We start from the raw sequence: 27,383 nt of genomic DNA, 5'->3' as shown, positions 1-27,383 counted from the left end.
TGATGGAATTAAACACAATATATGCACTCCACTATGCTGTTGTAGTATTTACTGTATCTGAAGCTCTTAATATGATTGCTCATATTTCAAGCCATCTTTTTCCCGGCCCCTTGCTTTGGATCATTTTCATCAACCGGCCCCCGTTCCAAACTAATTGAATAGCCCTGGTGTAATAAGTCGAAAACTTCATAGTAGGTCTATAGCATGCTCAAAATATCAGAACATATGTTCAAAAACGCCAAAGACCGGAAAAATACCAACACAGGTTAGTATCATACTTTACTATGAGTTTCTATCCACCGTGTGTCGAAGTTATTGATGCCAACGGTCAAAAGAACGACGTCACACAACCAAATAAATCAGAACATTTTAATTAGAAAGTTGAAAAACGGCAGTAGGTACATAGACCTCTATGGCTAGGGAACGAACAGCAACAGATGTTGAAATACAAGATATGAACATAATCTACTAAAGCCAGGAGACTGCAATTTTCACAGAAAGATTACAAAATGAAAAAAAAGAGATGAATGCAAACGATGCACATTGAAAATAAATAAATAATAGAAATACATATTCATTGAATAGTGTAGCCATTTCTCTTATCTATGTTATTATTGCTGGTATATATTACCTTTAAATGTATTAAGATTTCAAAACAGACGTATTCTGACAACCTTCATGTGTCGCAAAACAATATCAACATGATCAATAAAATCGTTTATACATTTAAAATCGTGATGCATGAATTCAGCAATAAAGAATCACAGACATGAACATTCATTTTTTTAAGGAGCTCCATGTTTAGTTTTTTTCTCCAATACATTATGATGTCCAGAGCAGAAGGCTCAGCTCTTCTTCTTCGATAACAAAGATATGTCTACCACGATGATTCAAAACTAAAAGACGCGTTGCTGGAACAACTACCGGGAGTGATCACTTTGTGCTAACCATTAGCTTAGCCATGCGTTTTGTAGTCCTGTATACATCAAGTGTCCACAGTCCAGTCTGTGGGACAAAAAGTGAACCTATTTTATTTGGGGGTGGCTTTTGGCTTAGAAATCCTGAGGAGAGTCCATCGAGCGTCTTTCCAGTTGCTTAAAGAGAACGCATCACCACATTGTTCCTGTGGACATCAACAGGAAGTCCTCAAACATGTGGGCGAGCAGCATCACAGTAAGTTCAGAGCGGTGCTGTTGTTTGTGTCCTCGTTCACCCCTGGCTGCCGCAGGAGGACAGGCTGTCGTACAGGGAGTCGCTGAGGGACTCGGGGGTCTCCACGACCTGCGGGCGGCTGGGGGACAGCGCCTCCTCGGGACGCTCCCTCAGGAGCTCCAGCCCCCCCTCCCCCCGGCTCACCTCCGGGACACTGGGCGCGCGAGTCTTCCCCCGGCGGCTCCCCCCCGACGGGGCCGGGATTGGCAGGCTGCCGGGGTCCGCCGCCCGGCTGGAGGAGGGCCCGACCGCCTTCGAGCTCTGAGAGGATGCAGAAACAAACAGTGTTACTGGATGCTTTTAGAATAGCCTTTTACTCCCACTTGTTGCCATGCCGGCGGAAACGTTGCTGCTTTTATTTTGTTCTTTTAAATCGTTTTGTTTCAACCATTTTACTCTGTAGCACTTTCAGTTTTGTTTTCTCAAATGAAAAGTGCGCTTATAAATAAGATTATTATTATTACATTTTATAACGTGCAATTTGGTATCTGCCACTACGGTTGTTTTTTTGCACCACGAAATACTGTTAATATTTACATTACTGATGTGACCGTCTATGTTTCCTGTACAGTTGTATTATCATGCTGTTTATTGTATTTGTGTAACTCTGGCACAACAATTTCTCAACAACCTTATCTCTCTTTACATTCTGTTCTTGTTTATCTTGTTTTATTTACATGTATATAAACTCCTGTATTTACTTGTTCACAACATTCTCTTTTGGACATGTATTTAGTTTACTTCATCTGCGTTACTGGCTCATTGGTTTGGCAAGATCATCTTTTTATTGATTTGACTGTTTTTAAAATGAGTTTGATTGTTTTTCGATCTTATATTTATGTTGCATTGTGGGAGGATCTCGGGACTTAAGACTTTCATTGCCATATCTACACTGTAGATTCTGTGAGTGACAGGAAAGCCTTTGTATCTTTGAAAGCCTTTTAGGTCATGTGTTTCCAGTTATGTAACGCCTTAAGGTGCAAAAAAACTAAAGTGGGTTACATAAATCATCCGATGGTGAATCTTTAATATTCAGCGGATTAATAATTTGTGGCTCTGTGTTTTTACATTATGTAAGATGTGAGTGCAGATTTAAAAATGTATCTCGACTCCACTGCAAAGTATTTTCAGTCTGAGAGTGACCCAGATAGTCCTGCACAGCCGCTTTTCAACAAGAATAGACCAAACACAACTATATCAAGTCTATAACTATATTTTCCATCACTTTGCTTTTTTACTTTCCAAGAAATACACATGATCTACTGCATGTCTGTTCGTCCTGGGGGACAGACCCCTCGAGGTATCTTTCCTTTTCTTCTTGGTTAAAGTTTGATTTTGAGAGTTTCCCTTTTTGAGGGTCTAAAGACATTAGGTGTAATAAACCTTTTTCAACCCTTAGTTTATCAATTCATCTTGAGAAAGGGAGGAGGGAGAGAGAGAGGCAAAAGAAGAGGGAGGTGGAGGTGAGGAGATAAGAGTTCTATATTAAACAAACAGAAATTAAAACGTCGTTGTTCCACGAGGCAGTTGTAGCCATAGCAAATGGATTAATAAGTGAATTTAGGTACTTAAACTTCAACTACCTGCTGCCTGAAATCCCTGTAGATTGTTGTAACCAACTAGCTGTGTGGGACATTATCACAATACATATTTAAGTTAACTGACTTGGATTTTAAAGGTATTTTGCTAGTTACTAGCTTTGTCAACATGCTTTGGTGAAGGCCTATTCTTTCAATATGATGGATTTGAATAGTTGGATATTATTAGACGTCTAAAAGGACAACATAGTGTTGGAGAAAATACTGTTGCCTCCACTTTGGGTTTGTTTGAATGCACTGATATCATGTGTGACTCTGAACTGTGTATGACCTTGCAGCTGTCTCTTCATGATAGGCAAGGCAAGGCAAGGCAAGGCAAGTTTATTTATATAGTACTTTTCAACACAAGGCTATTCAAAGTGCTTTACAAAAAATGAAAGAGATTAAGAAAATGGCATTTAAAATCAGTCATTAAAAAGAAAAGCTAATAAAATAAACATTAAAAGAAAAAATACATGGATAAAAGTTACAGTGCAGTTTAAGATATGAATAGTTCAATTAAAAGCAGCGACAAAAAGAAAAGTCTTCAGCCTGGATTTAAAAGTAGTCAGAGTTGCAGCGGACCTGCAGGTTTCTGGGAGTTTGTTCCAGATATTTGGAGCATAATAACTGAACGCTGCTTCTCCATGTTTAGTTCTGACTCTGGGGACAGAAAGCTGACCATGATAGGAGGAGGCAGGGCATTTCAGGTTATTGATCTTTATGAGGAGACGGACACATACTTGTTGTCTCCTACATATCTCATTTCTATGAGGCGTGAAGGAAGTCCAGAAGACGTCACAGATGACCCGGCGCTTTTCCGACACCCGAGGCTGATATTAGCGCCACCTCGATTTACGACTTTGTTGTTATCTCCTGTGTTTTGGACTAAATAAGCCTGATGTTCTTTCCTGCTCCGTTGAGCAACATACGGGATTTAACTCTGCTCCTTCTTGCAAGAATAAATTGGTACCTGATAATTGATTCTCAACCTGGTGTCGAGTGATATTTTCCTAACATAAGGAGAGGAGAGAGAAATCTTATCAAATCAAGTTTTATTTATATATATATATTGGTCGAGCCAAAGTGCTGTACATATGAAAAGGGAGGAAGAGAAAAAGAAGGAGGGGGAGGAGAAAGGCAGATAGGGATGGGGAGGGACTGACAGGGGAGGTAGGGAGTAAGAGATGGGGAGATGAGAGAGGGGACGAGAAGGAAGATAGGAAGAAGTGGAAGGTCAGAGGAGGAGTGTAGAGTGTAAGTGAGGAACAGGGAGGTGATCTTCATCGTACCGCTCTGAAGGGAGACCCGAAGCTCTCCTCCTCCTCTTCCTCCTCCTCCACAGCGAGGTAGACCTCTGCAGGCCCGGCAGCGGTCTTCAGGTTGGGGAAGGTCCAGGTCTTTGAGCGGGGGGAGAACATGTTCGGAGCGTGGGACTCTCTGTCTGCGGAGGGAGAGCAAACACATTTTTACAATCAGAATCACAATCATCGCCAAGTAGGTTCACACATAAAACTAAATGTACCACATCTCATCGGCGTTCAACGTTTGTTGTGTTAACATGCTAATGCAGTACTGAAAGATTGAGACCTATTAGATGACCAACACTTGTATAATCACTGTTTCAGTGTGCATCTTAGTGCAGTATGAGTCTGCATTCTACATCACAGTACTCTGTAACATTGAGAAAAGCTCCAAGTTTGAGTGACCTCTAACAATGTTGTGAGTTATCATCAATTATGCTCCAGTGAGGACGTTTTAGGGCACCTATTAATCACTGTTTCAGTGTGTATCTTAGTGCAGTATGAGTCTGCATTCTAAAACAAAGTACTCCGTAACATTGACAAAAGCTCTAAGTTTGAAGGCTATAGAAAAAAACTAAGTGACCTCTAACAATGCTTTGTTTTCTGTAATAATGCGCCAGAGGGAGAGTTTTAGGGCACCTTCACGGATGACCCCGGCGGAGCCCCTCCCCTCGAGCGCGGAGGCGTACTGGATGGTGGGGATCAGCTGCTTGTGAGCGGCGTAGTTCTCCTCCTGGGTCACGGGCTCTCTGTCCAGGGTCCTGGCCCGCCGCCCGGCCCGCCCCGGGGAGCCCGAGGAGTGGCGCTCGGCTCCGGCCCGCGCCTTGGAGAGACCCCGACCTGCGGCCCCGCTGCTGCAGTCGGGCAGCGGGAAGGTCCCGATGCCGCTGTCCAGCGTGTAGGTGGAGGCACCAGAGCCTGAGGAGGAAGGAGAGACAGGGGCTGAGTGACCACGAAACGCATTAATTAATGATCACATATTAAGGAACAAAATAAAAAGGCAAAATTAAAGGTCACCTATTCACTTGTTCTTGTCTTCTATATATAAACATGTGTCCCCTCTGTGGAAAGAGATTCTTTTTGTCCTGATCCATTTATATAAAAACCTGTCTGAAAACGAGCTGATCAGATTTTGGCCACTTTATGATGTCATAACGATTTGTTGGCTTGTGTAACCATTAGCCAATCACCAACCAAGGTAACCGCCCCCCCACCTTATCACCTGAATCTCCTCCTAGAGCACCATTGTGTTCTTTGTAACCAAATCTCTCTCAGAGGGGCGTGGGGAGGGGCTCCTTATTTTCATCTAAAGTAACAGATAGAGAATCAGCACTTTGGAAACAGGGCGGAAACAGAGGGGATTATGGGTAATGCTGCAATGATCTGTTTGGTGTTTGGAGCCAAACACTTCAGAGACATGTTTTGTATATATCTGAGACCTATTATTTATTGATGAAAAACAGTATAATAGAGGACCTTTAAGGACAAAAATAAAAAAGGCACAATAAAGAAATAAATGTGTTGAATTCCACATGATTTATTCCAGCTTTGCCTGAGGGTTGATGTTCCTCGGGGGCGTGGCCTCCTTTACTTACCTTTGATATGCTAATCAAAGTCTGAGACAATTAGTTTCCCCCTCAATATGCAAATTAGGTTTCAGTTAAACCCCTCATGGATTGATGCAAATTTAAAGTGCTGGAAGAAATACTCACATCCTTTACTGAGGGAGACAACGTAATACCACAGTGTGATATTCCTTAAACGATGTTTTTAAAGAATTGAATTCATTTATTATAGGAATATATTGGCAGCTGGCCGGCTCTGCTTTATTTGAAATGTATTTATTAGGATAAACCCCTTGAGATGGACCATCTCGTTTTCAAGGGGCTCCTGGGTCTGTTATGATTGGTCAACCGATGTCCCACCCCTTAGCCTATCGCAGACAATGTGTTGGAGCACAAGCCAATAGAATTGCGAGTGTTACATAGTGATGTCCCTATGTTACTGAAGTAAATAAAAGACTGCGAAAGAGGGCCTCTTATAATGAAGTAGAGTACAATTAGAGAGTAGCTTAAAATGGGAATACTAAGTAAAAGGTCCTTGAAAGTAAACTTAAGTACACTCTGCTGTGATGTGTTCCATGTGTTCCTGTGATAGTACTTTAACAAATGTCTCACCCTGTGAATTTCTCTACACTTTCATTCATCTATTTCCAGACCAGTTCCACCCAGGTCTGGTTTGATCTTCCACAAGGTCCTAACACTCGTAAACTCCAAAGAATGTGTGATATTTCTTTGCTCTGATTACATCCTGGCACACTCGCTTTCTTACCTGCGAAGTGTTGGGAGTGAACTGAATCGGCGAGGTTTTCATCTGATGTGATCTTGCCGATTCTGTCTGATCCCTGCATGAAAGAACAACAAAGCGGCAGATGGAGGAGTGAGTGTGCCGAACGGCGGCTCTTCACATCAGCGTGCAGGAGAATAATCCAACAGAGGAGAAGCTAAGGTTAGGTGTGAAAGTGAACACGTTTCACATGTGGTGAAGAAGTATTCAGATCTTTCACTCTATCAAAAGTACTCATAACACACTTTGAAAGTTCTCCACTACAAGTCACAGTCCTCCATTCAAAACCTCCCTTAAGTAAAGGCATACAAGTTTATAGAACCTTATATATTTTAAGTTTGAAGAGGAAAAGTACTAATTATGTAGTCAAATTCTACCTGTTATAGGATTTTGTGGATTTCAGATTGCTGCAGCACGATGCATTTTGATGCTGCAGATGTTTAATGGTGTGCTGATTTTAACCCCTTTTTTTAATACTGTTAGGAAGTTTAATTTAAGATATTGCATCAAATTCCATAAGATCTTCATATTTGTGCAGCCTGTTGTCTTAAGTAAGAATCATGCCTCACTCAAAAGTACATTTGTTACGAGTTTCTCAGAAAAACAGCCGTGTTTTCAGCGTAGAGAAGATGCATTTTACGTTCAATCCAAGAGGGTTTTTAACTAGTTTGCTAAGGAAGGAGACTTTTCTCAACAAATTAGGAAAAACGTCATCGTCTAGTTTACCACCAACATTCAAAATCGCACTCTTTTGGAGATAAATGGTTTTCACTGGACAGGAAGTGGATGAATTATTGTATTGTGCTCAATAATAAAAGTGAATTAAATAAATATGTATTCCTCTCTGTGTTGAAAAATAGAATAGAGTTGCATACAATGCAAAAAATCCAAGACCTTGAATTTGTACACGCCTCGCTCAATGCATTCAATGAAAGTGCATTTGGTTTTGAGCAATATTGTAAATGTATAATCTTGTCTTTGTGTGAGTCTGAGGAGAAATGAATAGTGTAGAGTGTAAAACCTGATGTACCTTCTCCATATCGTCTCGACTGGTGGTGTGACTGATGACGTCGCCCTGCTGACAAAACATCGGCTTCGAGGTCTTACAGTCGAAGGAGAGCCGGCGCTGCGGCACGGTGATCATCTCGTTCCCGTCCACTCTGCATTTATCACACACAGATAACATCTCAGTAAGGATGTCGAAACTCAACCAAACTAAATGGTGGCGTTAGCAGTATTATCAGAAGTGTTTTTGGGTACGAATACCGAATTTAATCCCAGATTAGATGTTTAACGGTCTTCAGTGATGTTATTTTAATATCTGTTTTCTTGTTTCTTAAATATTTGTCATTGTCGATGTTTCAATTGAGCTGCAAGACAATTTCAGACTTAATCGTGACAATTAAATCATATGTTCTTGTATCGTAACATACGTTGTTTGTATTTGAATATAATTACAAATTGTTGTTATTTATTTGTATTTCATTGCAGGGCAAATGTATTTGTTCATGGCCTCTCTGTGGCCATATAGTGGTTATGTTTAAGTAGTAGTCTTGTCTGTAGGATGTGACCTGATTTAGTTTAGGTGAATTCTTGCTGTTTGTACTATACATTAGGAACCCCTTGACCCCTTGACCTTATCTCAAGGGGTTTATCCCTCATAACTTAATATCAGTTAACATCTTGTATCGTAAATACGCTTATTTTCTTTCAGCCAAGCTAGAGGAGAAGATAAAATAAGCATATTTTAGAAGCTGAAAACATGTCTTCCTACTCCTCAAATAGAACAGTTTGTTACCCAGCCGGCCCTCACCTGTTGAGCAGCTGCTGCATGAAGTTGTCTGAGCGCCCCCCCCCGGTACATGACGGCCAGCTGTCCCTGAGATTGGTCCATCACCACCTCGCACGAGTGACCTCTGCCCGACCTCTCCACATACGCCCTCTCCTCCTCCAGAGCCCTCCGCAGCCCCTCCGCCTTCTCCATCAGCGTGGAGATGTTCAGGCCCTCCACTCCTTCTTTACACCTGCTGGCCACCTTCACAGGGTCCCTGCCCACCGAGGGGATGTTGATCTTCCACTCCCGCTTCTCATTCAATTTCGTGGCGTCCGTTTTGCGCAGCGCGGGCAGTTTGCTCTTCTTCAGGCCGAACCAGCTGGCGATGCCGTTGGAGGCTTTCTGCTTCACCTCTGTGGGCTGCGGTCCCCGGTCCTGCACCTGCAGCTTCAGCATGTTCTCCTCGATGCCCTTCATCACTTTCTGCTCGATGGCGGACGTCGGGCTGGTGGCCGGCGGCGGGGGCTTCTCCACCTCCGACGTTGGAGGTCTGGGAGGAGGAGGCGGCAGGCTGTCTCCAAACATCGGATTCTTCTTCCCTTTCCCGCTGATCTTGGTCCTCTCCTCTGATTTAGACGAGTAACGAGGCGACTCCGCGGGTTTCACTGCTTTGTGGACGGACGGGCCCTGGCATGGTTTGGACGGTGACTTTGGGGGGATTTTATTGGGGCTGTTGTTGCTGTGAGGGACTGGTTTAAGGTTATAGGCCAGATTCAGGGAGCCAGGACATTTGATGTTGTTGCGTAGCACCTGTGGAGCGTCGGCATTAGGGGACGGCAGACCAATTTTACTCTTGGGGCCTTCGGTTTTGGTCACGCACAGTTCTTGTTTCACCGCTGTAGATTTCACAGGGTGTTCATACAGCTGAGACAACCCCGGGTATTTTAAACCGCCACTACTAACTTTGCTTTTACTATCCAACGAGTCGGTGTATTTTGAATGTCTCTGCTCCTCTTTCTGGAGCTCCATCGGCCTCTCCTCTGTTTTACACCTTTCTTCTGCGTAGGTGCCCTCTTCCACCGGCCTCAGACCGACCTGTAGATCCTCCGAACTCCTCAGCTTCCCTAGAGCAGCCAGCCTGTCTTTGAAAGCGTGGTGACTGGAGTCCGGCTGGGGTCTCGCTGCCACCGCTGCAGGCCTCTTAGGGATGGAGGAGTCGGTCCTCCTGGCTGGAGGAGGAGGCGGCGGCTGCTGGGCCACATCGGACCTCTGCGTCTCCCTCACATCGACCTCTTGTTTCTCTCTGGTTTGTGAGAAGTTAAGTCTTCCCTGTGTGAGCTTACCTGGAGCGGACACACCGGGCAGATTGTGCTGGTTGACCCACACTGGGCTGTCCGAGTCCTCATCGTCTGACGAGGACTCGGACGAGGACGTGGTCGACTCCTTTCTCTGCGGAGGAGGAGGGTTCAGGACACTTTCTGGTAGCGACTTGACGAGCTTCCTCTCTCCGCCGTTCCCCTTTGTTTGAGATGGAAGTGTGGTTCTTTTCTGGCCTTGTGTTGGTTCCTCTTCTCTGGACATGACACAGACATTTTCATAATGAGGGACCCTCTGTGCTATTTTCGGTGAGGAGGAGGATGTGGAAGAAGGAGCGGCCATCTTTGGAGCAGCTTTAGGCGCTGAGAGGCTGCTGTAGCTTACTTCCTTAACGGGCGGGGAGCAGACGTCTTCAGACTGAGGAGGGGACGTCGGGGCGGAGTGTGTTGCCGGGTAGGACTCGGACCTGGCGGGGGGTGGGGGGGGCTGCCGGCACCTCTCTGTGGTGGTGGCTCTGCGGGGGGGAACAGGGGAGTGGTACACCTCGTAGTTGTTGGTGCGGCAGGGGATCCTGGAGCTGCGGGTGAGCTGCGGGCTCAGCTTCACGGTGGGCGTGGAGGGTTGGGACTTCTCTCCCATCGTGGGAATCTTCAGGAACTTGAGCATTTTGGACGGAGAGTTCATGGCGGCGGTTTTGATCTCAGTGAGGCAGGACGGGCTGGGGCTCACGGAGGCGCTGGCCCTGACGGAAGAAGCCTGCAGATCTGGGACGTCTTTCTCCGGGACTGCTGACAGGTCGTTCGACAGGGAGGTGCTGACGCCGTTGTGAACACCGTTGCTTGTTTCCATGTCATGGTGGAGGATTTGTGCGCTTTCCTTCACAGAACTGGTCAGATGTGATGTGGGATAGAAGCCGGTGAGTTCTTCAGAGACATTTAGACTCTCAGAGCTCTCCTGCTCCACATCCATCACCATCACCTCCAGGCTCTGATCAGGTTCTGGTGCTGAGACCCGTGCTGCAGCGCCTGCCGGTGGCTGCTGGGCTTCATTCTTGGTGCATTGTTTGGACGGGGGTTCTGCTGTCCTGCTCTTACTGAGACATTCGCTAATAGCAGCTGCAGGAACGACATGGTTCTGGGGGGCTTTTGAAGGACTACAGACATGGTTGCAAGGTTTCGGAGGACTGTCAGGGCTCCTCTTGCAGTGTAAACAGCAGGTGTTCCCCGCCTCACACTTCACTCCCCCGTCACCGTTCACATGTTGGTGTGAGTCGGTGTCTGAGCGGGAGCAGTGGCAGTGTGTGTGGTGGGGTTTGCACGGTAGTGGGAGGGGGTCCGCTGCTGTAGCCAAAACAGCCTCTGTGGACATGAGCACCTGACTGTAGTCGCAGAAAGACAAGCTGGTGGTGGACGGGTGGAACTTCAGAGGGTCTGTCTCCTCCATCTTGCGGAGGACCTCCAGGATGTGTGCTTTCTTCTTGAAGAAGGGAGAGAGGGCCTCCATGGAGGAGGCGGGGCCACGAGGGCCCGGGGAGGCATGTTGTGTGCGGTAGCCATTTCCCTTTAGACAGAAAGAGATTTCAATTAGAATTAAATTCATTGCTGCAGCTTCAGTGAATGTTAGAGAAGACATATTCTGCACATTTCCAGGTTCATATTTCTATGTAGTGTCTCTACTGTGACATGTTCACATGCTTTAATGTTCAAAAAGCTCTTTATTTTTCTCATACTGCCTGTGCTGCAGTACCTCTTTTCACCCTCTGTCTGAAACCAGAGACCTGTCTGCTCTGATTGGTTAGCTGGCGGGCTCTGTTGTGATTGGTCAACAGCTTAGAGATGTCCAGCCCCTTAGCCTATCACGTACAATGTGTTTGAGCGCTAGCCAATAGAAGCGATAGTTTGATATGGTGGTGTCATTATGTTTCAGAAGTAAACAATGGATTCCAATGGAGGCATTTCAGGCCGGGGGGGGGGGGGGGGGGGGGGGGGGGGGGGAGTGTATGGGAGAGAATATATAACACAATACAGGAAAGGGAGAACTCCTAAAAGCATAATAGGGCCTCTTTAAACAATTAAGTTCACTAAGACCTTTAGAGTATGTGCGTGCAGGAAATGAGTGCAGGGCTGATTCGCTTTTTAAAGCACAATAGTGGAAAACAGAGCAAATGTCAGAGCATGTAATGACGTCACACAGGACCCACACAGAGGGTTTCATGTAATCCCACTGTTTCACTCTTAATGTTTTTGCAATAATCACCTTGGCTTGTGCTTCAGTCTGTGCAGGCTCCACCTGTTTTGCAGAGTCATTGTGCAGCTGTGCATTGTAGTCTGGGAGGGGTCCCGCCTGGACCTGCAACGGGAGAATCACGAGGCAATTATGATGACACTGTATACACTACGGGTTATTACACAGACAACTAGGAGCTACATTGCCCCGGCACACAATATAGAGCAGAAGGGAAAAGCCCAGATGATATACATGACTGGCTCTGCAAAGAACGAGCCGAGGTGAAGAAAAAAAGCAAATTAAGACTCATTGTAAGTTAAGTGCAGTACTTCTCATATATATATGACACACTAAACTATGACTTTTTTATGACATGCTATAGTATGATGTTTTTATGACACTGTACTTTCATGATAGTGATTGCTTGATTTATAGTTGGGTTTAATGACTTATAAATGTAACTACCTGGTAGTTAAAGTAGTTAAAATGACCTTCAACTTGTATTATAGAATATCACACACTGTTTTATGTCTTTATTTGCATGCCAACAAAATACATACATATCTATCCATCATGACGATAGATTTAGTCTTTGTTATTCCAGAGAAAGATATGTTTTCCTCGTCAGAAACTGGTGCCTACATTACCCATAATGCAACTTGAACACCAACAGGTCATTAAACAATTCAGGTGTTTCATACACGCTGATGTATAGAAGAAGCAGGCTACAGAGATCTGGTTAGCTCACTTATTTCTAACTCTATACACAGATGGAATATTTTTTGTACATTGTTGTAGTAGTACTTTTAAGGATAGTGAAGTATCTGATTAGAGCAGTGGGAAAGAGTTTAGTTTAAATCATTACAGTGGATTTACCTGGTAGTGAGCCGTGGGGTGGTTGGGCAGTTTCTGCTGAAAGAGCTCACAAAGTGCTCGGTTCTGTCGCTCCAGGTCGAACACCAACATCTTCAGCTTGATGCACTCCTCCCTCAGATCCTGATCACACACACACACACACACACACACACACACACACACACACACACACACACACACACACACACACACACACACACACACACACACACACACACACACACACAACACACACACACACACACACACACACACACACACACACACACACACACACACACACACACACACACACACACACACACACACACACACACACACACACACACACACACACACACACACACACACACACACACACACACACACACACACACACACCACACACACACACACACACACACACACACACACACACACACACACACACACACACACACACACACACACACACACACACACACACACACACACACACGCACACACACAGTTAGACAACAGCTGATGGTACAGGTAATTAAAATACAGACACAGAAACAGAAGTGTGGCTTTATGTTACCTTTTGATTCAGCAGAGCTTGGACCACGTGGTTGGCCACCTGGAAACACATGAAACATATACAGAGAATGACATATCTGAGCAGAAATCATTTTATGTATTTATTTATTGTTAAGATGATATCCTGCAACATGAACTCACCTCATCCAAACATCTCTCATAAGCCTCTCTCTGACTCTCATTGGCCAACATCAGAGCCGAGTTTTCTGCCTGTGAGGAAAATATTAAAAAATACATTTTATTTACCACATTTAATCATAAAATACACATTAAGTGTAATCCTGAAAGCTCCTTCTATTTGTAAAAAAATAAAAGTATTATTAAAGAATAATACTGTTAAAAATGGGAAATAATTGACTGAAAAATAAATGAATATATTATAACAGAAACAATAGTTATTAAGCAAGTTATGGTATTTTACCATTTTCAGCACACATGTTATTCGGTAGACTTGAACACAAATTAAATGTAAAACATTACAATGCAATTAAATAACAAAAGAAAAACTTCCTTTCAACCACCAACAAATCTTTTCATAATCTTCCAAAATAAAGTATTTAAAAAATATATACTTTTAAATATTCTTTGTACCAACATGGCAGCATTACGAGTTTCAGAAAATCACATTCAATCAACTTAAATGTTTCCGTCGAGAATATTAATGCCTTTGAATGTCTTGTATATGTTTCTTTTGTTGTTATTATTATTTATTTTATTTCAATGTTGTTTTTTGTGGTTAAGGTCTGTTTTTTTTTTGTGGTATTGTTGACCCTGGTAGAATGGTCTCTTTTACTCCATGTATTGTACATGTGAGGGTCTATGTATGTATGCTTTCTGTACTTGACAATGTCACAAATAAATCATATATAACAAAAATAAAAGAATGGAATGTTTCCTCACCTCCAGCTCCCTCAGGCGGTCCACCAGCTCGCTGCTGTTGTCCTCCATGAACGACTCCACGTCTCCCTCCTCTCCTTCCTCGTCCGACCCGAAGTCTTCGTCACACATTCTCTGCTCTGTCTCATCAGACATCGTTCTCATCTGAAACACAGAGAGGGAAACTTCAACTATCACCGTCACAGTCTTTATAGAAATAAAATGGTTCCCTTCAGGAAACATCTGCTGCTCTGGAGGGAGATCGACATAATGAGAGTGAGTCACAGCAAATATGTTTCACTTTTACTGCCCTGCATTGGAGCTCAATTTATTTTGTGTTCTGTTGTCCTCTACACGACACAACTAATGATTTTTGATTCAAATCACACATCAGATCAGGGTCCAACACCTGGTAGAATTCCTCACAGGTGAGCGGTCACAAGCTGTTCCTGCTCCTGCTCAGCAATCTGTTATTTAGTCAATTAAATAACCCTTTCGTTGCCGAATCAAAGTAAAAATCCATCGCTGAAATCTGTCCAAATTAATGATACATGAATCTAAATCCCCACTTTGTACAGAGAGCTAAAATGTCAAAGTCACTATAATGATATCTTGATCAGTGCCTGCTCAGCATGGGTTATGTTTTAGAAGTTGAAGACTATAATAAAATCAGTGGTTTTCACTCATAAACACCCTTTACTTATCAATATAGGACAACACATATTATCATGAATGTAGAAGCACTCTTTTCTGGTTTCCAAAAGTAACACGACTTACTTAAATTAAAATCATTGGAAAGGAAAATAATCTATATCAAAAGTTTACTCTAATAAATCAAATGTTACAGGTCAAAAAGATCCATTGTCATTTAAACACATTTCCTGCTCAACAATCAAATTAACTAAATAATTCTAACAATAGGTTAGGCCAACATTAAAGGTTAAGAATGATATTAATAAAACTGGCACGCAACAACAGTTAAAGTAAATACTCAATTTTCCACGCCACATGTCAATATTTTCCTATAGTAAATCATTTTAAACATGTTATGGTATATATATATATACTATACAACAATACATATCTTCAAATCACTAATCATAACTGACTTAAAAATAAGATATTGTGCTTTTCCTAATAACGGTAATCGAATAACTAAGAAATAGGAAATGACAAAGAATATTTAAAGGTCACCTATAATGCAAAATCCACCTTTTCATGTCTCTTCTACATCAACATGTGTCTCCTCTGTGGAAAGAGACTCTGAACGTTTCAGGAGAAAAGATTCTCTCTCTTTTTGTCCTCATTTATATAAAAACCTGTCTGAAAATGAGCTGATCAGATTTTGGCGACTTCATGATGTCATTACGATGTTTTGTCTTGTGTAACCATTAGCCAATCACCAACCAAGGTAACCCCCCCCCCCCCCCTTATCGCCTGAATCTCCTCCTAGAGCACCATTGTGTTCTTTGTAACCAAGTCTCTCTCAGAGGGGCGTGGGGAGGGGCTCCTTATTTTCATCTAAATTAACAGACAGAGAATCAGCACTTTGGAAACAGGGCTGAAACAGAGGGGATTATGGGTAATGCTGCAATGATCTGTTTGGTGTTTGGAGCCAAACACTTCAGAGACATGTTTTGTATATATCTGAGACCTGTAATATATTGATGAAAAACAGTATAATAGGCGACCTTTAAAATAAGATATTGTGCTTTTCCTAATAACGGTAATCCAATAACCAATTATATTTAAAAGCCCTGAAAACCACCTCCAGCGATAACCTAGTGCAGCCTGTGAGGTGAAACTCAGGGCAGAAGAAACCCACTACGCCCTGCTGCTGCTGGAGAAGCTGCTTGCTGGGAGCGCACAGTAATAATAACTGTATCAACATTTTGATCTCAGGGCGTCTCTCATCTAGACGTTGGCGGCTGCACTGTAAGAGGACGCTGTTCAGAGAGATTCAATAAATAAATCAATACGACTGACAGGGTTTTGAAAAGTGAAGAGAGGGATATCTCCTTCTGAAGCTGCGGTGCAAAGAGAGTGACAAGAAAGCATTTCAAAGTTCTGTTGGAGTTTACTTAGCTGATTAATCCTTTAGACAAAATGTTCCCAAAGTGCAAGGTGACATCTTGAATGTCCTATTTTGTCCCACAGTCCGATACACAAAGATAGTAGGTAACCTCTGCCAAGGACGTTATGTTTTGGGCTCGATTTGTCTGTCTGTCAGCAGGATAACAGAAACACTACTGGGATTATTTTGTATTCAACTTTATGAAAGGGTGAAGCACGGGCTAAGGAAAACCGCATTACCTTTTGGATTGAATCTGAATCACGGGAGGGTACATGTAGAAAATTGTAGAAAATAGACATTTGCGTTGCATTCATGTGGGGTCGGAATAATCGGAAAAAAGTATTTCAGACGGGAAAACAGCTATCAATCAGCGGCAGCAATCTTCTTTATGTTGATTCCACATTACTGTGTTTGTTAAAACAAGTCCAATTTAATCTAATCTGATTTCAAACAGAGAAAGACGGAACATCCCCACATTTCAGAAGAAAAGGCAAACGTTGCATCAGGAATGACTTCAACGATTAATCAAAAATGTTGGATGATTTATTTTCAGTGTCAGCTCTACTGTCTGTATCTGAATCCTCCTGCTGCAGTAAACCCCACCCGTCTGCTTCATTCAAGCAAAAACAAATCAAACACCATTTAACGGAGCGGAGGTCTGCTCCACATCACCGTCTCACACGCTGACTAACATTATTATCTCACGCTTTCTATTCTGTCTGACGGCCGCAGAGCTTCTCTTCGACACGTCTACAGGCCGAGGCCTCTGCCCTGCAGCGTGTTGTGTACTCACTGTTTACTGAGGATTACAGCAAACCTGATAATCCTGCAGAGCTGCAACCAAAGATTATGTACACTCGGATTCATCCGCTGCTTTTTTTCTAGGTTAGGTCCATTACGGACAGAAACCAGTGAGGGACGCCTATTCTACTTTCTAAACTTCAAGGGTGACATCTTTAAATGTGTTTTTTGTACGTCCAAAACTCAAACATATTCAGCCTAATTTGACATAAAAGCAGGACATTTATATATGAGAGGCTGAAAACAAGAGTATGCGTGAAATGACTTTAACTATTAATCAACTTTCAAATAGTTGGTGATTCTTTTCTTTCAATTTACTCATAGTTGATGAACTGTTGCAGCTCTACTCTGGAGAAACATAAGTGTCTATAAAGCTTCACCAAGTCCCCAGTTTGAAAAGTGTGTTTGCTCTTGGATTGAAATTGAGATCTGTTTGAGGGGATAAAGATACAAGTGGATGCAAAAATATGGACCAAACTCCAGGACACTCTCTTTTTAATCTCCACAGCTGAACCTGCAGAACCCACGCTGAGCTGCAGTCTGTGAGCGTGTTACTCTGCAGGACATATGGCTGAGGACCCGTCTGCTAGGCATGGCTCCAGGTGTGTGTGTGTGTGTGTGTGTGTGTGTGTGTGTGTGTGTGTGTGTGTGTGTGTGTGTGTGTGTGTGTGTGTGTGTGTGTGTGTGTGTGGTGGACCCAGATCCACCTTCACATCTTAAGGACACATTAAAGCTGATGAGATGAGACTGATTCTGTTGCTGCAGGCCAATCAGGAGCTGGCACAGCTTTCAGGTGACACACACACACACACACACAGCAAATTACAAGTAACACAAAATGTAATTAAGCGGTCAAAAAACTATGAAATACTCGGTTCAATTATCACGCTTTTTGAGACCAAGTCTAACAATATTCGTCCAAACAAACGAGTCTTGTCTCTGTATCCAAAGCCGGATTTATCGTCCTTCTGGCCAAAAGCTCCATTGTTGTCCACTGGAACACATATACCAGTCACACTGCTGCACGGGGTGACATGCTCCTTTATTACCATGCACGCACACACGCACGCACGCACGCACGCACGCACTGTTTGCTGCCGAGGAAGACACAAAACATAAAGTTGTGGTCCATAAAAAACAAAAAACAATGAGCTGGAAGAAGCTGAACGCTCTGTATAGCTGAAGGGAACTGCACAGCTGTGTGTTGTGTCTCTCTGGGTTTGCAACCACAAATGACTCCTTTCACATACACATACAAATGATGTCAGTATGCAAATATTGATTATAGCTGCTAAGAAAAGATTGATGTTTTCAGCAGGAATGAATGGTCTTAGAGCCACAGACAGAAAAGTGGGAACGTACTGAGAGACGGACAAAAGGCGGAGTTGTTTTTGGTCCTTTCATAAGATTTGTTGATGATAATTATACAGATTTACAGCAGCCTTGTCATTTAAGTGGGAAATAAAAGTGCTTCCTAAAGAAAATCAGTTTTCAATGTCATGTGAGGTTGCAATGGTTTACAGAACTTGGCAAATGAGGCTTCAAGGAAACCCATATTAACTCGGAGAGCAATATATCATCCATTTTTATAATTATTTTAGCTGAAAACAACCCCTGAGTTTATTTTGTTTTCTTTGTTTGTTCATGTATTTATTTATTTATTGTTTGTTGTTTTGGGATCGCTTTATGGATGTAACTGTCAACAGAGCAAGTCAACATCAATAGTATGTGACTACAAATAATGAATAAAAGAAAGAAGGAAAAGGCATTTTACCCATTAATTACTTAAGGGAAAAAGAGACAATCATACCAGCTACTCAAGTGTTAAAAATAGCTTCTTAATTGTTATCACAAGACATAAGACTGTTTAAAGACAAGAAGATACACCCGTAAATAAAGCGAATAATCAGCAGATGAAAAAAGGTATCATTTTAAATAATCATTATGTGCAGTCCTATCCCATTACTTGTGTAATACATTAATCATTTAAGTAATTCGTGAAGCAAAAGAGCCCAAACTACCAGATTCCTCATCCCATCAACACCACTGAAAACATATGGAAAGCAGATTTTTGATGTGAGAAACCGAGAACTTATACTGAGCATTGTTTCGATGTTTAAAGACCAATAGATAAATCCGTTAATTGTGAAAATAATCATCAGATAAATGGATCATTTTAAATAACCATAAGCTGCAGATGTGATGCATCCTGTGGGCTCAGGTTAACGTGTTGGCTCTGGTATCAAACAGAGAGTGTAATGATGGGAAATGTCCAATAGTTTCATAAGAGATCAGAGGTCTGCCGCGCCTCGTGTAACCCGAGCTGTTTGCAAAGCGTTTACAGGAAGATTATTGAACGTCACTGGCCTGTGGATTTCTAACGCAGCCTGACAAACCTGAGCAGCAACATCTAGAGTGCAGCGTGTTTATTTATTGAGCTGCGATTGACTGAATGGCAGCCAAATCTAGACGTATAATGGAGGGCCGATCGATGCAGCCCATCTAAGAACGGAAGCAGATATTAGCGTTTGACCTTGGATACCGAGCGGGTTTATAAATACCAGCTGTTTTCTCTCCTCACTAATGCACATTAAAGCTCGGGGCAGCAGCGCACAGATCTCTCGGTGGGAACGTTCGCATTGAAATTACAGCGTGGAGCAAAAGACAAACAAAAGTGCAGCTAAATATAAACATGAGATGTGGTTCTGCTGTGCGGTTTGCTTTGATGTGCAGAGCTAACGTCACAAGACCTCAGTGAAAATGCCACCAGAGAGAAGCAGCATCTCTTAAAACGAGTCCCATTTCTCCAGAACACCACTGCTGAAGTCTGACTGATATACGATCACAGAGAAGATGGACTGATGAAGGGTTTCAGTCATTATTCATCACCGGCTTCCTGTGAATTGATTTTAAACTCTACTGTTGGTTTCTAAAACAATGAAACTGCAACCACTATTATTTGACTCAGTAAATCCGTTTAGTCTGTAGAACTTCAGAGAATTGTAAGAAAGATATTCATTTAAGTTGAATAAGTAGGTAGTATAGTCCAAGATGAGCACACGACATGTCTTTTTTGTCTGTAAACCCACAAATATCTTGCAAACTATGATATGAAACGGGGAAACAAAGTAAATTCTCACATAAGAGAAGCTGCAACTACAGAATGATTTGAAATTCTTGAATTGAAAAACCTCTCACTGCACTGTTGCCTTATTTTCTTATAAGATTCCTTTTTTAAATCTATTTTAAAACCTTTTTTCTTATTGTCTCGCAGTTATTTTATTTCTCATCGTAATGCATTTATGTCCTACTGCGTAACGCACTTTTAATTGCGTTGATGTGGTTTCACATTTTAAATATGTGTTATAACGTTACATGCTATGTGTGGGACCATTAAAGTCACTTTAGAATAAAACATACATCAGTTTTTTGTGTGTCTTCGTCGACTGTGTGGGTGTTTCTGAGTCAGGGCTGCAACTAGCAATGCTCTTAATCAACCGGTCTATAAAACGTCAAAACATTGGGGAAAATACAATTTCCCAGAGTGCCTATCAGCCCGACGTCCTGATGCATTCAGTTTACTCCGACAGAAAAAGCATCAAATCGTCACATTTGAGAACCTGAAATATGTCTGGACATCCACGAAATCCTGCAGCTCTAATCTACAGCTCGTTTTTCTTTTAATGCCATATATTTTTAAATCTGACAAACAGCACTAAGCTGCTCAATGAATAAATGTGTCTTAATGTCTGAATCTAAATCCTCTGTAGAGGCAGAGAGAGCTGCCAGCTGCTTTGTGAACCGCAGTATTGTCATCATGGTGTTGTTGGGGGGGGGGGGGATGCACACAGAGGCTCATTGAGGGCGGAGGAGCGGTCACTGCGTCCCGGTGGAGCTGCAGGAGCTCCTGACGCTGCTGCTGTCACAGAGACGCCATGAGGGGAATGCAAAGAGAGATAATGCTGCCGTCTGCACACTGCACCACGCCGCAGCAATAATTAGAGGCTTAACTCCAGTAAAGATAGCAGTGCGACTAAATAAATAAATACAAAAAAACGTCTAATGTACGTATACATTTTGTCTGTTTCTTTGTACATGTGCTGTTTTGGTGTTGTTGTTGTTTGTTTTGTTTCTTTCCGTTAACTGTCAAGTGGGAACTAAGTATTTGTTGTAGTACGTTCTATTTTTTTTAGAAAGGGTAATATAAGATTAGTTTCTTCTCCCTGCTCCGTTTCGGTCAATGGTGTGTTTGTAGAGATGCGTTTTGTAAACCATTATTATACATTAAGTAGTGCATACCATGAGCGGAATACAAATAAATAAATGAAATGAAAATATATATATTTATATGAAATAAATATTTTATACATTTGTATTCAGGGTTGTGGGAAACGGTTTGACTTGACTTTTTTTACTCATGTACTTGCAGTACTTATGGTTCATTGCGCTTCTTGTATGTCAGCTAAATGAAATGTAATGGGAGAAGTACTTCCCTCTTTGACAGAGATACTATACACACACTAAGTACTACAGGGTCTATGCAGGAATCCTGAGGTCAAATGTAATCCCTTTTAAGACCTTTTTTAAGACCCTTTCCACACATTTTAAGACCTCATCGCCACTTGGAGTTTTAACCGGTTACCTTGGCGACACACTTTACCTCACATTGACTATATACAGTATTGATTGTCCTTCCTCCTTATCTTCCAACCATTTGGACGCAGACTTGCATTTCCCCATAACGATGTTGCTTAGCAACCGGCGTAAACGGACCTTCGCTTGCTATCAAGCAGTGAGCGTGCGATGTCCTGTTCAGATGACGTCAAGTCCAACGGGATGCCATAAATAAACTACACAGAATCACACTACACACCTACGCCATGATTACATTCAGGCAGACTGTAGAACACAACCTCTTTGGACAATTTATATACTTATTGAAAACAAGCTGCAAAATGTAATACCTTGGAAAATGCCCTTTAATACTTTTTAATAGCCTTAACTTTCGCTAAATTGATTTATCAACTTTTAAGACCCCGCGGACCCCCTGACAATATATGATATAAATCGATCATTTTTACACAAGCTCTTTGGGGTTTTCCCTTTCCTGTAGTTATATAGGTTTTTGTGCATGTACAATCAAGGCTCTTCAATTAGTTTGTAATGGGGGGACGTCGATGAGAATGATCCAAAATAAGGGGCTATGAAAATGATGTCTAGCAATCTAAGCGATCATGTTAATAACTACACATACAGTAGCTGCAGATTGTCACAAAAGAGAAGCTTATCGTAATAAAACCTTTAATGAATAATCAATTACAGTAAAGTACGACCACAACATAGGAGTGCATATGTTGTATTCAGTAAAAGCAGTGGAGCTCTTTTTAACAATACAACTATAATGAAAAAACAGACCGCTTCACATTGATATTAAAATAAAAGTCTTTGTGAAACTGAAACCAAGGCATTTGGAAAAAGGACTTATTGTTATTAAACACATTTGTCCATGCCCTAAAGGTTAGAGCTTTAATGATTAGTTGATTAAAGGATTAGTGAATAGCTAAAATATTTAATTACACTTTTTCCAGGCGGTCTAATGTGAAACTGTAATGTTTTTTCTAGTGATGCATCATAATAAATATATGTTTGAGTCTGTGACTGTTGGAGATGTCCCCTTGTGTCACGAGGAAGTATTTTCGGATGTTTTACGGACCAACGATTACTAGAGGAAGCAATAATGAGTAAATAATGAAAATGATCATGAATTGCAGGGAATGACAAACAGTCCTTTTTGATCTTGAGAACATCTGCGATCATCGAGTCATAACAACTTTTGGTTTAGTTTTCTGCAACGTTACCAAAAGTGATATAAGAGAACATACAGAGGACGCTGTAGAAGATAACAAGGAGACGAATAGAAGCAAACAGATAACACTAAAAGGGTCAAAGTCAAAGCTTTTTGTTTTGTTGTTGGAAATCCAGCCTTCTCAAAAACACACGGTCACATTGCCAAGTGTAAACAAAGAGCAGCGAGGCGCTCGCAGCTTAAAGGTCTGATCAGCGAACAACAGCGAGGGATCATGTGTTCACCCCGGGGCCCACAGAGCATGAGCTGCTTTGTGCTCCGATGGATACCTGGACATGAAGAATGTGAGCTGTGGGGACATTCATCAGCAAACAAATAAAGTGCAACGCGACACCAGGGGAAACTAAACGTGTGTAGATAAAAAGACATGGTGTCCTTTATACAAATCGCCCAGCTGCGACTTACACAAAGGTCGCTTTAACTTGTTCGTCTGTTTTATCTCCGAGGCAGAAAGTGCTGATTTATTTTCAGGAGAAAAAAGTTTCTGCTTAACGAGCCGAATGAAAAACGAGCAGAGAAACGAGACGATGGTAAATTCTTCTTTAGGTTTATCGGTTTTAGAAAGCTGATTTATTTTCTATAAATGCTTTCAAAATGCTGTCACTAACTACTAAAGGATTGGTTTATCATATTTGATCTTCAGAGATTCAACCACACGGTTAATTGATTATTCATTAAAGGTTTCATTAACTTCTATTTGTGATTTGCAGCTTTCCACGTTATTACAGGGTGTATGCAGGGATCCTGAAGTCACCTTTTTTAAGACCCTTTCCATACATTTTAAGACCTCATCGCCACTTGGAGTTCTAACCGGTTACCTTGGCGACACACTTTACCTCACATTGACTATATACAGTATTGATTGTGCTTCCTCCTTATCTTCCAACCATTTGGACGCAGACTTGCATTTCCCCATAACGATGTTGTTTAGCAACCGGCGTAAACGGACCTTCGTGCTATCAAGCAGTGAGCGTGAGATGTCCTGTTCAGATGACGTCAAACCCAACGGGATGCCATAAATAAACTACACAGAATCACACTACACACCTACGCCATGATTACATTCAGGCACACTGTAGAACACAACCTCTTTGGACCATTTATATACTTATTGAAAACAAGCTACAAAATGTAATACCTTGGAAAATGCCCTTTAATACTTTTTAATAGCCTTCATTTTCGCTAAATTTATTTATCAACTTTTAATACTTTTTAAGACCCCGCGGACCCCCTGTATAATAAATCTATCACTGAATGCGTTTTTTAAAAACAGAAATGGGAAGTATTTTTTGCTTCTGACTTTTCAAATGTTAGTATTTACTGCTCGGTTTTTTTTTATCATTTAAAAACAGAATAGCTTTGGGTTTTGGCAAGTTTCTTTTAAAACAAGACATTGGAATACATCTCATTGGGATGGGGGATATGCACTTTCTCTATTTATACAAAAACTGTGAGAGTGTGAAGATTTAGAGGCTGAAATTATTATTATGCTCTTATTGATTTGCAGACATTTAAAAAAAGAACTATTGTTTAAATGTTCTCTGGCTCCTGGTTCTAGCGCAGATCCGCTTAATTTCTCAGATTGTTATCATTTCAAATTGAATATCTTTTGTCTGGTTTTGGACTGCTGGTTTTGGGGCAAAACAAGGTAAAGAAAGAAACCTTGTGTTCTCGGGAATGCTGAGGGCTTCTGTCGCCTAATTGCCCGCATTTCTATTTGATTGATCAAGAAAAAACGTGCACATTTATGAAAACAATTGGTAGCTGCAGTCCTTAGAACACTTACCAGATGTCTGCGAGAAACTAATAGCCTTTATCTCTTTTTCTAACATTTTAAAGCCCAAACTGTTATCGGGGTGAGTAATCTAATTAACAGACAATGGTTAGTGGCAGCCCGGCATAATGAAGACACTCACCGGTGGCTTGAGCTCTCGTTAGGATCCTGGAAGAGGAGTCAGTCTCCTGTCAGGCGCCTCTGTCTCCCAACAACAAAACCAAGGAGCTGAGGAAGAGAAAACACACAAGGAGACATTTTTTAATAAATAACCTCATCTGGTAGAAACCTCCTGACATCTGAGTGTACTATTAATCTCTTCAAATCACAAGACAGAAACCACAAGATGTGTCCGTGTATGATAAGGTCTTGATGGACCGATGTCATGTCTTTTTATGTGGCGGGCAAAAGCTGCAGCTTCCCTCCGACCTGTGAACAGGAAGCTGTGAGGAGAAGACGCTGCGTTGCCCTCGGGAGAAACCAGCGCTCTGCAGACGCCAGCATTGCCAAGACCACAAGCCTCCCCCCCACTGCTCGTCTTCCCTTTCATCTCTAAGTCATTGTAAAGTGTAATGAAAGAAAGATTGGATGAATAATTCAACAGACACGGCGTTTAAGAAACTCCTCATTTTATGCATCTTTCTGATAGTCTCACGCGTCGAGTGCTTCTTTCTCCTCATTAACAGAGTCTGCTAATTATGTTCACTTTCTATAAAAGGTCTTTATTTAAAGCCGCAATGGGACTTTCCGTCTGGTGTTTGGACGGGGAGAATTAACTCTTCATTTCCAAGGGTAACACGGCCTGATCCTTTTAGGTCTTGTCCGACTGAAATGGGATTAGGAGTGAGCATCTGCCCTCTCAATCTGGGTCCTAACCTCCTCGGTACACCTGGCTCTGGGAAAAAAGATCTGTGACCCGTGTCAAGTTCACAAAGACGGCAAATTGTAAAGCTCAAAAAGCACTTGAGATTTTTGCAATATCCCATCACTGGTGTTTTATTCACAGAGGACAGACTTTGATTTCAGATGGCTGGACGCTGAGAAAAGGATGAAATATTGAGTGAGGTTTGGCGAGATGCTGCAACGACTAGATGAGATTCATGGAATGAGGGCAGAAGAAAAAAAAATCGAAAAAAGCGACTCAGCCGAAGCAGAGAGAAGAAAATGCACAAAAGCTTCTTAAATCATGTCAGTCTCACTCTTGGGGGTTTGGCAGAAGCAGGGCCGTCTCAGGATATGTCAAACAGCACCCTTTCCATCTGCCAATCCGGGGCAGATTGAAGTTCTTGCTGTGTAGGCAAAGTGTGTAGGCGGGACATGTAAACAATGTGACAAAAAGCTAAATCCTCACATGGTGGAATTAAGGATCGGGGAAGATTGGGCGAATGTAGGCCAAAGTCGGGTTTTTTTCTTCCACCAGACAAACCATTACCACGCGATTGTCTGCTTCGTTAATACAGATACATATCAAAGGCTAGGAGGAGGGGGGTGAGACAGAATCAGGCTGCGAGAGCTCCCTCAGTGGTGCTTCCTGTCTGATGTTTGGCTGCGAGGACCGAGGCGAATCGTACACAAGCAATATTTGGGATGAGGAGGCGGTGGAGACGAGGAGGTGGGGGATGGGGGGGCGATTGGAGGAGGGGAAGGGAGCTCTCTTCCCAAAAGGGCCTGACAGGTTGGATGAACGCCATGGATGTCTGAGAGCAATCAAACGGATTGCTTCTTAAAAATCTGTGCCAGGCGACCTCCACACCCTGCATCCTCCATCTCTCATACAACACACACTGTGTTTCATCAAACACACAGACAACATTTAGGCGGCGCTTTCCCCCAACGGCAACACATTTGGCAGATTTATGACACATTGTTAGCTGCGACCAAAACAATGCAGACATTATGCTGTGCTGAGAATAAAAACGACACTGTGTGGAAACGGAGAGATGTAAGCTAGCCCAAGGATATTGATGCTAACCTAAACACACACACACTAGCACACACACAGGGTAAATCCGACCTGCCTTAAGAGCCATCAAGTCCATTCACGTCAAGTCAACACCATAAACCTCACTAAACACTTGCTCTCTCTGTGTCACCTCACTTTAAAGCTCATACAAGTACAAATCTGCTTTATTTGCTCTCACAGAAACGCTGTCACACCAGGAAAACACAGCGTGAAGCCGAATAACATCATGTCAGCCGTAAACACTAAATCAATATACACATATGTGCTAAATCCCTCTCCAACATGTACACATTTGAGGCGAGCTCACCCTCCTCCTGCTGCCTTTACAGTCATCCAGTCAGCGCATCCAGAGATCTCCTCTCAGCAGAATAGATGTAAGGCACCAGAAGAAGAAGAAAGAGAGCGACAGAAGCCACAACCTCACATGTCTGTTGTCCGGCTGCAGAGGAGATTATCTCTCTCTCTGGTAACGTGCGAGTGAGGCGAGGAAGCCGGTTTCCTCTACACTTCAGCTGGAAAAAGGCCTGTCCTTGGAAGGCATGTGCATTGTGTGTGTGTCTGCAGAGGCTGCCATGTCTCCCATTGTTCCAGGGCGAGTGAGGCAGGCTTCCTACCCTGATAGACCCTGCCTACTACAACAGCTGTGGACCAGCCCCCACCTCTCTTCCTCCTCCTCCTCCTCCTCCTCCTGCTACAACTCCTGCCTCTCTGCTGCTGCTGCTAAACATTAACCCTGCAGCTGCCGGCTCCAGCCCATAAAGAGGTGGGAGAGGGGGGTTGTGTTTCAAAAAGAGACCCTAGCATGTAGCGGACAAAGGAACTTAACAGAGAGAGGATAT

General features: G+C 42.5%; 1 protein-coding gene across 1 annotated transcript; it reads right to left on the bottom strand.

Moving 5' to 3' along the window:
• Positions 1 to 355: 355 nt before the first annotated feature.
• On the bottom strand, positions 356 to 27,145 carry nckap5l (NCK-associated protein 5-like). The gene is given in 14 exon segments (XM_034202630.1): positions 356 to 1,473; positions 4,082 to 4,233; positions 4,733 to 5,011; positions 6,425 to 6,497; positions 7,470 to 7,599; positions 8,253 to 8,293; positions 8,295 to 11,090; positions 11,787 to 11,879; positions 12,633 to 12,752; positions 13,192 to 13,230; positions 13,332 to 13,400; positions 14,091 to 14,231; positions 24,724 to 24,809; positions 26,852 to 27,145. Coding segments are annotated over 12 exon segments (4,197 nt in total). The 5' UTR covers positions 24,724 to 24,809; positions 26,852 to 27,145; the 3' UTR covers positions 356 to 1,209.
• Between the last annotated feature and the right edge of the window lie 238 nt (positions 27,146 to 27,383).

This window comes from Gymnodraco acuticeps, unplaced genomic scaffold (assembly GCF_902827175.1).
Source record: "Gymnodraco acuticeps unplaced genomic scaffold, fGymAcu1.1, whole genome shotgun sequence".
NCBI classification, from domain to species: domain Eukaryota; kingdom Metazoa; phylum Chordata; class Actinopteri; order Perciformes; family Bathydraconidae; genus Gymnodraco; species Gymnodraco acuticeps.
Note: the sequence above shows the minus strand (reverse complement) of the source record. Positions and strands in the feature narration are given on the sequence as shown.